Raw genomic sequence first — 13,374 nt, 5'->3', positions numbered from 1 at the left:
GGGAAGGATCGTGCACGCTCCAGGTCAGTTGGCTGTCCCCAGACAAAGGCAAGAGCATATCCTTTTGTGTCTCTTGTGTAGGATAAATTTAAATACATAAATAAGCATGATAAGATAATATGAGTTTTTATTTTTTGTGGTGTTTGAATTTTAGCTTTTACAGGAAGCTGAAGAATGGAAAGAACAAGTGAATGAACTTAATAAACAGAAAATAACATTTGAAGACTCCAAAGAATGTGCAAAACAAGTTCTGTATGATAAAGAAAAGCAGATCAAGGTAAATAGCCCTGCTGGTTTTAGTGATTGAATCAGCTAGTTTATACTAATTCTGATATTTGAGAATATTTGTTTTCACAGCTTTTATTTTTATCACTTGGCCAATTTGAGAATGTGTACTTTTTTTGGAATGCATTCCAGTTTGTACCAGTATTACCATCCTTGCTGCGCTGCCAAATGCTCCTTTTTGGCAGCAAGGATGACACAATATATCTCTCTCAATGTTTTGTTTGTCTCTTTTTCCCTCTCCTGATTTTAGCGTGGGTACTTAAGAAGAAAGAAAAAGAATAGTGGATTTTACCTTTGTCTTTAGACTGCCACCTGTTTCTGTTGATAAGAGGCTGGAAAGAATTTTAGAATTTGGACAGATGAAGTTATATGTATTGGTTGACTATCTTTAATACTTAGATTAGCTGGCATAGGTACTTTCAAAGAGAAGAATACTTTTGAAAATAAATCTAATTGAAACTTGTCTCACTTTCTTACTCCCTTTTCCTGCCTTCTTGTTTAAATCTTATGCATTCAAGCTGCAAACAGATACTCAGGTGTGAGTATCAAATAATAGGAAATAAAACATTGTGTCATCTACACAGTGAAGTGCATGCTATCGACTTGAAACTTATACATTTACGCTGTTTATGTTGCTACCAAGAATGTTTTCAAGATTCCATCTTTAGGAGTTATAGTCATAATTTGGCATATTATTTTTTCCCCTAAATTTAATAAAGTACTTGGAATTCTTCCTAAACAAAACAAGAATGAGATGCTAATCTCACACTCAGAGCTATAAACCATGTTATTTGTGCTTGGAACTCTCAAGAGGGAGCTGATTGAAAATTGGAAATTGCGGGGAAGAATGGGTTGTTAGATTGGTCCTTCCACAGAAATACATGGCACAGTCATTTTATTATCTGTAATGCTAGAAAAATTTTCTTTATTCAAGAAAATGCAAAAAGTACTGTTAAAAAACCTTTGATGCTCTAATTCAGATTCTCTCTTATAATTTATTTTTCTTTATGTCAGTTGAACTCCCAGCTAGTTGATTACTTTAATAAATTTTACCTGTGAAATCTGATCTTTTCATATATCATGTACCTAACTTGCAGATTTGTTTGACTTCACACAAAAATTTACTTTCATATTAATGGACACTCTTATGTGTGGCATGTGAGAAATTATAAAAAAGTGTTTTGTTACTTTATAGTCATATGATGGTTAGCAAAAGTGGACCATTATCAAGAATTGTATTTGATTTAGCAATAACAAGTCTTTATTTCTAATGTTCAGAATTAATAATCAATAAATGTTAGGTTTTTCAGAGTATTTATATATCTAATACCAGTGGAGAATATAAGCTCATGTACTGTTACTTATGTGCATTGATTTTTAAACTGTAAGTACACATTCAGAAGTTGTAAACTATTAGCATGAAGCATCACCCTCTCTTTTTTCCCTCTCCTTGCTAAATGTCAAGTCTCTTACCGAACGCTTGTTAAAGATGCAAAATTGGGCTGCTGTGCTTGGAGAAGACTTAACGGATGATAACTTGGAATTGAAAATGAAGAGTGATTCAGAAAATGTTGCACTCTTAGGTATTAAATGATATATCCTCTTTCTAGAAATGATGAGTGGCTCTTGTCTTTCCTTAGAGTTCCCCCTGTGCACCATGTTCTTTATACACTTGGGGTTTGGTCCATCTTGTCCATCACTCTCCAGTACTCTGTCCCTTTCTCACCATTCCTTAGAGTTAACCTTCAGCTAGAATACTGCCTTTTCACTAAATCTCCAACTCCTCTGACAGACTTACAGCCTCCTTCCTCTCTGTTTTTTCTTACATACTGTATTATACATATTGTACTGTACTGTAAGCTAATCAGGTGTTTGGGTGAGTAGTTTGAAAAATGAGTGCTATATAAATGAATACCTCAGGATACATTTTTTGTACTTTATTTAGATAATTCAGATGGTTATAGTATGATACTTTAATCTTGACTATCCCAAATTTTATTGCTGTTGCTGGTTGCAGTCTGTAAATGCAGAAAAAAGTTAGGTTCACTATAGCTACCCACTGTTTTCTCAACTAATTCTTTTGACTTAATTTTTTTTGTATTTTGACATAATTATAGATTCATAGAAAGTTGCAAAAGAGTATAGAAAGACCTTGTGTATCTTTCACTTAGTTCCCCTAATGATAGTTCTTCTGACTTTTGTGTCCTTTCTCTTTTCTCTCCCTTTACCCCTGCCTAATGAACATATTTTTTAAGGAGAATGTATGATTTTTTAAAAAACATTTTGATGATAGCATTAATGCATTGGAGGAAAATTACATTTCCAAAGTAAATGCATACAGTTTTGTTTGTACTTTTACATTTCTGCTTCATTTTGTAAGAGATAATTCTTTTTCTAATGAGAAAACTCATGCTTGTTTAATGTTATTTTAATTTGGAGTATAATTTCATTCATATTTTGTATGGTGAAGGAATTCAAGAATAGTTAAGACTGTGGGACTGTACTTAAGGGAATATAAAATACTTGTTATAACTCTGTTCTTGGAATTAATGGTGAAAAACCTTGTTAATTAACATGGTTCTAACAGCACTTTTATTGTTTAACTTTCTGGGAACAGGTTCAAGGCCATTCAAATTCATTATTGTGGTATGAAGAGGGATTATAAGGCTCTATCTTGTTTAGTGAATTAATAAAATCATTTAGATGTCTCTTGTGGTGTAGTTTCTTTCCTAATTTATTGTTATGTTTTTGTTTTTTACAATAGATAATCAGCCAAAAGGAGCTTTGAAGAAGCTGATTCATGCTACTAAGGTTTGTATTACTATATAAATTTTAAAAAAGAAAGAAATAAAACATAAACCCATGTATCTTTAGTAACTATTTAAAAGTCCATTTTATAGTTACCATATAAGTGATCAGAATTTTTAGTGGTGATCAGAATTATCTTCATCAGTTACTTTTTTCTAATAACTTTAGAAATTCATATTGCTAATTTGTAGAATTTATCATAATACAAATTTTCAAGGCATGTACTCATTTCTTTTGGATAAGAAATATATTAAACATTTTTACTCTATTTTTCTTTCATAATTCTCTCTTTGAGCATTTTTCTTTCTCTGGTCTCAGTATTTTGCTATCTCTATTGCCCAATATTCTATTTTGAGAAGTAAATACTAGGTTCATTTTCATCTGGTTTATCTCTTCTCTTTTCCATCCTAGTAGTGGTACCCTAATCTTTACTCATCTGTGAGAAAATTTGGTAATGTAACTTGAAGATTACTTTAATCAAAACTTATGTGTTGAAAGTAGACAATGAAAATAACCACAGTTTAAGCATCTATCACTGATCTCCAACCCTGTTCTGAAACTTAACAACTATTGATGACTTTGCTAACTTTCTAAGATGAAAGCTATATTGTTGATTTGTACATTCTAGACAATGATTTCATCAGAGTGATAACAGCTTCAAAAGTTGGGATGGTAAATTGATATTTTTTTTCATGTAACCGATTAATGTTACTTTTTTCCTTCTCTCATTCTTTGAAGTTAAAGGCTTCTTTAAAAACCCTAGAAGGAGAAAGAAACCAAATATACACTCAATTAACTGAAGCAGATAAAACAAAGGAAGAGCTTACAGGTAGGTAATCTACATACTTTTAAAGTTTTTCTAGTCCTGGCTGGATGGTTCAGTTGGTTGGAGCATTGTCCCATAAACCAAATCATGGGTTCAATTCCCTGTCAGGGTACATACTTAGATTCGCGTTCAATCACTGGTTGGGGTGGGTATGGGAGTCCATGGATTGATGTTTCTCTGTCACATTGATGTTTCTTTCTCTCTCTCTTCCTTCCCCTTTTTCTAAATATCAATAAACATATCCACTGATGAAGATTAAGTTTTTCTAAATAAACGTATCTCCTGATAGAGAATGGTACCATGAATTGAACCAATTATGGGACGGTCCAATTTAATAATTTTTTAATTTTCGTTTCTTATTTGTAAAAAGTTAGTCCTGAGTTTTTTGTTGTTGTTGGTAAAAACTTGTCAGTTTTCTCCATATTTATATGAAATTATTTAAAAAAACATGTTAAGACAATCCACTTATTTCAATGTGGTATGGTTTGTAATATTAAACAGTAGCAAATTAAAATTGCTAAGTTTTCAAAATCTTTGTTAATTGCAAAATTGACCTGCAGTAGTGGTATATTTTACTGATCTGTTTACCATATAGTTTTCTTTTTTAATATACATGCATAGTATAATAGCACATGCAGGAGTGATATTAGACTTATAGAATAGAATTTTTTTCATTGAAACATTTTAATTTATTTTTTTGATATAGTTGATATAAGTGACATTCGATTTTGTTAAAAAAAAAAAAAAAAAGAAAAAAAGAGCCCCGGCTAGTGTGGCTCAGTGGATTGAGCGCTGGCCTGTGAACCGAAAAGTTGCTGGTTCAATTCCCAGTCAGGACACATGCCTGGGTTGCTAGTCAGGTCCCTAGTCAGGGCCGTGCAATTGATGCTTTTTTTCTCTCTCTCTCTCTTTTTCCCTCCTTTCACGTCTCCCTGAAAATAAAATCTTAAAAAAAAAATTAAAAAAGAATTTTACCATAACCTTTTGCATAGAAAAAGAATGAAAAGATATACTCAAATGTCAACAACGATTAACTTTCAATATGGGATTATGGATAGATTTTTCTTTTTACTTATATGTATTTAAAAAAATTTCTACAATAAGTGACCTGTATTTATAGTGAAGCATTTTTTTGAAAAGGTTGAACAACCAAAGATACAGTTTATTAAAGAAAAGATCATAGCCTTATTTACATAGTATTGGTAATTGGATTATTTTTAGATTTTTGAAAAATAATATCAACTTAAAAATGAAGTTTGCTATATGTAATGCATAATACTAAAAGCCATGGGAAAGTCACTGGGGGAAAAGATAGGGAATGGAGTTTGCTTTCAAGGAAGCTGCATTTTAGTATATTGACTAAATATTCAGTAAGTACCAGAATACCAAGGAATTTGGTCACCAGTTACCCTATCCCTTTAATACAATTGCTTGGAAAATCTTTATTATATTCTAAAACTAATATTTGGGGACTCTGTGTCTGCCTATACCCTCCTTCCAAATATAACATTCTCTTTTTAATGGATGATGAAAGAGAAATCCTTTAATTGTTTTTTTTCTATTCTTAACATGAAAGTTTTCTTCTAAACTGCTTTCCCTCTTTGGTGATTATTTACAGTGCTATTTTAAGATAGAAGATTTGAAACAAAATAGTCACAATAGAATTACAAAGTATAATGAAGATTTCAGTGTTGGTTTATTGTGGGGTTTTTTTTTTTTATAAATAGGGATGACCCAATTTTAATAAAGATAATATCCAACATTAATGTCTGTAAAGTGACTGTTACTGGCATTGGCTTAAAGCTTAAGTCAACAGGTTAAATTTTAAAATACCTTACAGATTTTCTGTTGTTATTGGAAAGAATTTAGTTTATTAATAATTTATTATTTTTAATTATATTTTATTGATTATATTATTACAATTGTCCCAATTTTTCCCCTTTGCCCCCCTCCACCCAGCACCCCCCTGCCACTCTCTCAGGAAATCCCCATACCATCGTTTAATAATTTCTTATTTTTAGTAATTTTTATCTCTTTGAAATGTTAGTATGTAACTCAAAATATTACTCCTTTAATTGTGACTTTTAAAATTTTTCTACAGAATGTATTAAAAATCTCCACACTGAACAAGCATCTTTGCAGCCAGAAAATGAACATCTTGAAAATGAGAATCAAAAGCTTCAGCACAAACTTAAAGTCATGACTGAACTGTATCAAGAAAATGAAATGATACTTCATAGGTATTAAAATTTATGCCGATACCTCTACTGAATAGCAAGTAAAATAGCTTAAAATTTTGCACATAAAGTTTATGCGATTATCCAAAGATCTCAGTTTATGATTGAGTTATATTTTATCAATTAATTTGTTTGAAATTTTTTTATTTTAGAGAGAGGGGAAAGGAGGGAGAAAGAGAGGGTAAGAAACATTGATGTGAGAGAGAGACATTCAATTGTTTGCTTTCTGTATGCGCCCCAGGGGACTAAACCTGCAACCCAGGCATGTGCCCTGACTGGGAATCACCCAGCAACCTTTTGATTTACAGGACGATGCCCAACCAACTAAGCCACATCACCTGGGACTCATCAATTCATTTTTAAAGAAAGTTACAGTGTTTGATCTTGAAACACTTTTTCTTCAAGGAAGAAAGTGCTGTAAATGATAGTGGACCTTGCAAACTAGTTTACAAAATCCTTTTTAATTTCTTACAGATCATCAGCAAATTATTGCTAATTAAACTTCCTAATATTGCAAAATAGACCAGGGAATCTTGGTGGACATCCTAATAATTGCATTCAACCCATTAATTCCATCTCTGATATATATAAAACTGATTCCTTTCCCCTGTGTAAATTTTTCCTGCCAAACTGTTTCTTGTCTCAGTAAATGATAATGTTATTTGCTGAGTTGCTCATGGCATCTGATCAAGCTGTCCTTGCCTTCACTCTCTTACATCCCATATTCATTCTCTTCAGATTCTACCAGCTTTCCTGAATCCTGAATCTGACTACTTTTCACCACCTCTTGTACTACTACTCTGATCCAAATCATCATATGTTGGGATCTGGTTTATTGCAGTAGCATCATGAGTGGTATCTCTTTTCATAATCTTAACGTGCTGCTCTGATTTCAGCAGCATGACCCTTCTAAAACAAATAAGTATTCTCACTCTCTTGCTTAGAACCTCCAGGGGCCTCCATATTACACTCAGAATTTAATCCAAATCATTTTATAGATGCTGGATTGATGCTCTTTTTAATACTGATATATTACTAGTACTTTGCCTAATTTAATATTGAAGAGAACTGAAAGAGTATAGAAGCTTGATATATTTCTCTAAAAATATAAGATGTAATTGTTTTTCAGTTATATCCTTGGGTTTCCTTTCCCAGTGTGATTTTCATTATTAATAAGCTCACTCCAATTCAAGGGTAAGGTTCGTAGACTACCTCTTAGTGGGAGGGGTGTCAGAGAATTTCTGGCCATTTTTAATCTGCACAGTCTATAAAAACACTTCTCTTCCATCTTTAAACTAATTATAATTTTATGCTTTTCCTAAGGCAATGGCTTTTATTTTCTTATAACAACTATGAAACAATTGACCTGGAGGTTGCTTCTTAATAAGCAAAAATATTGACAGCTGCCTTGTATAATTTTCTCAGTTGTTTATCATGTTTATTCCCAAAGTTCATGAAGAAGGGGAGACATCCAAAGTTAGGACTCCAAATGTGTTTTCCTGTGATGTTCTGTATTTCTCAAGGACCAGTGTTACTAATGATATTAGGTGAAACTACTTGAGGAATATAGTATAATGTAGCCATGGCTTGTTAGCTCTCTGCCTTGGTTCAGTTATTTAGTTTCTTTGTGCTTCATTTTCTTAAAAAAAATAGTAACCTTCTTGTAGAGTTGTTGTGGTAATTAAATAAGAATATATGTAAAGGTCTAAGGACAATTTCTGACACATACTGATGGCATAATGTTAGATATTATTATTAAAAGAACTGAAAATAGTAAGCAGAACTACTACTACTTTTATTTATTTTGGGTTCTTTGTTTTTGTGAGCTGGTCTGGAAGACTAATCACTGTTTTACAACTTAATGATCAACTTAAAAATTATTGAAACAGTTCAATAGTTTGTGACTTCTTGTCTAATAAATCAATGCTTTATATAAGAAGTCTTGATAGAAGTCATAATTTTTATTAATGTTTGCCATGATAATCTTATTTTAAGATGAATTCTTACAGAAAACTCTTGAAGTTTTTTATTAGTAGCACTGTTATTAGAGAAGATGCTTTATAATTTGAGTTTGTAATAAATTCCATGCTAGGAATATTTACACTAGTACTTGGTTTCTCTTGCATGTGATATTTTTAGTAAGATTATACAAATTGCTTTATGGGAAGCACCAGTTGTAATATAATTAAAGAGATATAATTAATTATTTTATGACATATAATGAAAGAAACAAAACTTTTTTGTGTTAAGGAAATTAACAGTAGAAGAAAATTATCGGCTAGAGAAAGAGGAAAAACTTTCTAAAGCAGATGAAAAGATCAGCCATGCAGCTGAAGAACTGGACACCTATAGGTAGGTATTAGTTTATTTTTCCCCTTTCTTTTTGAGGTGGGGAAGGTATGTAAGAACCTAATACCAGAAAAAGTAATATAGCAATAACAACAACAAAAATAAAACAATGTATTTTTGTTTCATTATTTTCATTTAGATGTCTTGCTGTTACGCAACTGTACAGAAATTATAAAAAGGAAAAATGATTTTTTCTTTCATTATATGAGATTTTATCTTTTAAGTTTTTTTTTTTTCTTTTAAATCCTCACCTGAGGATGTTTATTGATTTTAGAGAGAGGAAGGGTGAGAGAGAGAGAAACATCCATTGGTTGCCTTCTGTACATGCACTGACCTGGGATTAAACCCGCAACTTAGGTAGGTGCCCTGATCAGGAATTGAACCCGCAACATTTTTGGTGTAGGGTATGACGCTCCAACCAGCTGAGCCACCTGGCCAGGGCAGTATTTAAATCTCTCACATTAATTTTATCTGAACATGGATAATCCTACTTTATTTTAAGTCAAGAAAATTATGAATAGCCATTAATTTCATTCTTTTCTCTGTGGTACAAATGGGGAAGAATGTACAGTATTAATGAATTCAAGAATTATGCCACAGAAAGAAGAGTGAACCATAAGTTCAGAAGAAGTGTTAGTAAGATGATAAGTCTATCAGCAATATACCAAATGGTTGTGACACTTCATTTTACATTAGGAAGTGTATACTTGAGTTTTATCAAAAAGAAGAAATTATCTTCTTAGTTTTATAAAGGTAACAAATAACATTTTATTTCGCCCAGGTCATTGATTTCCTAGAATTCTATTAAGATTACAAACACTTGAGTAAGTCTTCTAAGATCATACTACTTAATAATAAAAATGAACCAATGTACCTTATAAACCTTTGCATGACCTTTGGTTTGGGTAAACCCAAGTAGTAGTACTTTTAAAACTTTATTTTAGAATTGTATCAGAAAAAATTATTCTAAAATCACCTTTAGAATTTCTTAAAGGTGATTATCATATGGAGTTCTGAACTTTTTATTTTTACATAAAACAAAGCATTTTAGGTGCTTTGATTAATGTTTTCAGCTGAGAGAATGTGTTCTATCATTTCTTAGTATATGTTAATAGTAGAATGATTATTTCTTCCCTGTAGAAAACGAGCCAAAGATCTTGAAGAAGAATTGGAGAGAACCATTCATTCTTATCAAGGGCAGGTATGTGTGTATTTGTGCATGTATATGTAACTTAAAACAATTCTGATTTGTTTGAATTGATATCTGTTTTGATGCAGGAATATAGTTACCTGACTAGTTGTACACCTTTCTGGAGGTTTTACATGTGGCTATGGGACATTTCTAGGGAACCAGAGATTCTGGGATAAGAGATCTTATTTAAAGTTGCCATGTCTTTTACATACAGGGTGGGGCAAAAGTAGGTTTTCAGTTGTTCATATGGAAAAAACATTAAGGTTATGATTATTACAACAGTTTTATTCTGTGTTTTTTTTAAATTTATTTTTATTTTTTATTTTTTTTTAGAGGGGAAGGGAGGGAGAAGGAGAGGGAGAGAAACATTAATGTGAGAGAGAAACATCAGTTGGCCACCTTCTGTATGTACCCTGACTGGGGACTGATTCTGCAACCCAGGCATGTGCCCTGCCTGGAAATCGAACTGGTGGCCTTTCAGTTTGCGGGACAATGCCCAACCAACTGAGCCATACCGGCTGGGGCTTAACTTTGTGTTCTGTGTACTCACAACTGTAAACCTACTTTTGCTTCACCTTGTATATCAGCATTGAGGTCTTATATTCAGTCTAGGTAGTATCTCTTAATTAGCAACTCATATTATAGTTGATTATTGCATAAAATAGAAATTTGCTAGACAAAAAGTTTAGATGTCTTTACATTCAGTTTTGTTTTAAAAGTATAATAGAGTAGATCATATTGTGTATATGAAAATTTGCTTTAAAATATTACTTTTCAGAGTTCCTTGAGTTATTTTTGAGTTTATGAGTTGTGTACTAAGTCATAGTGGTAGATGTGAATGTTTTTTATGGAAGCAAACTAGTTATAAGAAATATTATAATTTTCTTTTTCAGATTATTTCTCATGAGAAAAAAGCACATGATAATTGGGTAAGTTAAATTCTCTTAGGCTCTTTTATCAAAATTTTTTTTTCTAATTTAAAAGAGAAGTGTGAAAGGTACTGAAAAATAAAAGTAGTATTTTAAAAAATCATTTTCTTTTACTCTGTTCCTTATGAACTAAATACTTTGTTATGGCCCAGTTAGTTACAAAATCTGATTTTTCCTTCTCTACTTTGAACACACTACTTCTTTGCAAGGAGTTTATACTGTCCCTGTGGGAGGTGATATAATCTTCATGCTTCCTTGCTTCAGGACACTGGATTGCGGCTAACTACTGCGGACAAATGACTTAACATTCTCTAGGTCTGTTTATTCATCTATAAAACAATGGGATCCGACTTAGTGATATCTAAAGCCTTTTCTAGTTCTAAAAATTCTAAAAATCTAAAAATTCCACTATCTGATTCTCAGTGTTGAATTATCTGAGACACATTAAGAAAAAAACCATCATGAGAAATGTCATGTCAGTCCTCCAGAGGAATTGTGTGAGGAAATCATAAGGATGCAGATTTTGATTAAATATAAGAATGATCTCTCTAACATGTAGAATGGGTGTAAGAGCCAGCCTTTGGAGGACTTGTCCCTGGGAGTCTTCAAGCAGGGGCAGTTTGCACAGGGTGTCAATATGTGGGGTGTGAACTCATCTTATCTTGGGTGGTATCCTGGTTTCCTACCTACTGCCTTTTCCTTACCTATAAAATACAGGTATCGTTAGTACCTATTTCAGAGTTATTCTAATATTCAAATAAGATAATTCATGTAAGGCTGTTAGCCATGTGCCTGACACATAGTCGTCGTCGTCGGCAGCCGTCCGTCTCGAGAGACGATGGTGTAGCTTCTTAAGAGTCTATCTGCGCCGAGAATGGCTGTGCAGTCCGACTCGGGAGTGACATGGTAGTATCTGTCTCCTCCCGTGTTGAATCGACATCTTGCGATGACGCTGAAGCTACAGAGCCTGGGCAGGGTAATATGGAGGGTCTGCTGTTGCCCATGCAGCAGACCCCCCCTCTCTTCGCAGCTGAAGGATCCAAGGGAAAGACGGAGTCAATACAGCTTGGGTTCAGGTGCGCCGCAGGAGTTGCCGGTGTTGACTACAACGTCAAACCGCCTTAGGGACTCCGGCTCCGGATTTTCTGTCGGGGTTTACTCCCTTAGCCTTTCCCCTGAAGAGGTATGCCGCAAGGCAGCGGAGGTTTTTTGGAGTCAGAGTTTTCCTTCTCTGATGTGCCCTGACTGGAAGATCGAACCAGCGACACTTAGCTCGCAGGCCGACGCTCAATCCACTGAGCTAAACCAGTAAGCACTTAGTAAATAGCAACAAAGTGTTATTATCACTGTTGTTACACTGAAGGTTGGGAGATACTTCTTAGGCATGGATGTTTCTTGGAGTGGAGATTCCAGCTTAATGAGTAGGAAGTTAGATATGTTGAATGTTAAGGTCCTTCCCAATCCTAAGATTTTGTATACTCTGCATTGAGAGTTTAAGTGAAGATCTGTTGTTGAGTTAAGCTGAACTTCAGTTTTTACCGCTCCTCACCACTTTCTAAAAACTCAGATGCTAATTATCTCTTAAAGATGCATGAGAATTGATGTTTATTATTACCTCTCATGTCCTAGACACTGTACTTACAGACATTTTTACATGTATTATTATTTAATCCACACAATAGTTCTGTAAATAGGTATTATAATTCAAGTTTTACAAATGAGGGAACAGCCTAAAATAGAGTGAAGAGCAGAGTGTGAAATTTTGACCTTTTAAATTCAAAATCGTGTGCTTTTTGTTACTTTACATTGAATTACTAAGTAAATAATTACATTGACTTAACCTAAATATGCAGAAATATGTCCTTTGTCTCAAAATGAAGATGTATTTCAGACTTTATAAAATATATACTCAAAAGTTCAGACCATATAGAAGAGTAAAAAGATTACTTTCATTTATTCCATACTTTTAAAAATACATTTAGACATAAAAGCACATATGTGTGTTTTTTAAAAATGAAATCATAGGGCTAAATATGTTCCACTGTGTAGAAAACATTTAGAAATAATTTTGTTTCTGCATTGTTAAAAGTTAAATGAATTGGTATTTTATTAACTAAAATTGTTATGGTATACAGTATTTCCTCACTTACTGCGGGTATTACATTCTAGACACTCCCACGAATTAGGAACCTTACATTTATTCTACACTCTTAAACCTATGTAACTTTAACAACATACATCTACAGTACTGCAAAATCCCACGATATAGCGAAAAATCTGCGATAAATAATTAAATATAATATTTTTTAAAATCCCACGATACACTGAGGCTGCGTTAAGTGAACCGCAATATAGAGAGGGTCTACTGTAATCTTTTTTGTTAGTAAAAAATGATTATATGATTATATATTGGAGAAAGATTTACTCATAGAATCTTTTTGATAGTGCTAAACTATGATTAAGCTATGTTTTCTGTGAATATTCACATAATTTATTCTTTGACCAGTTAAGTCAATTCTCATGTGTAGTTCACAATTTTAAGTGAACACATTGATAGTGAAGTTCTTTTACTTGTAAAAAATTATGGTTATAAACTGAGTTAAGTTACCTACCTTTGTATGATAGATACATTTGCCCTAGGATTGGATTAGTTCGGTAGGTGTGGTGTTCCACACACTGCTGCCTCTCATCTGGAGAATCCACAGAATAACTGGGGAACATGCAGTAATACATTCAGGTTTAACCTTT

The 13,374-nt window shown here is 33.0% G+C and overlaps 1 protein-coding gene across 2 annotated transcripts in view; it reads left to right on the top strand.

Annotated features, from left to right (window-relative positions):
• The window catches only part of MIA2 (MIA SH3 domain ER export factor 2), a 91,062-nt gene that overhangs the window by 49,981 nt on the left and 27,707 nt on the right, over positions 1-13,374 (top strand). For both annotated transcript variants that reach the window (XM_090270113.1, XM_090270112.1), the window contains 8 exons: positions 155-277; positions 1,751-1,868; positions 3,050-3,096; positions 3,832-3,922; positions 6,021-6,159; positions 8,407-8,508; positions 9,646-9,706; positions 10,591-10,626. In XM_090270113.1, coding sequence (XP_090126239.1) covers positions 155-277; positions 1,751-1,868; positions 3,050-3,096; positions 3,832-3,922; positions 6,021-6,159; positions 8,407-8,508; positions 9,646-9,706; positions 10,591-10,626 — 717 coding nt within the window. The remainder of the gene's footprint in view (positions 1-154; positions 278-1,750; positions 1,869-3,049; positions 3,097-3,831; positions 3,923-6,020; positions 6,160-8,406; positions 8,509-9,645; positions 9,707-10,590; positions 10,627-13,374) is intronic.

The sequence above is a fragment of the Furipterus horrens genome, unplaced genomic scaffold (assembly GCF_987537825.1).
Source record: "Furipterus horrens unplaced genomic scaffold, mFurHor1.1.pri manual_scaffold_3, whole genome shotgun sequence".
NCBI classification, from domain to species: Eukaryota; Metazoa; Chordata; class Mammalia; order Chiroptera; family Furipteridae; genus Furipterus; species Furipterus horrens.
Note: the sequence above shows the minus strand (reverse complement) of the source record. Positions and strands in the feature narration are given on the sequence as shown.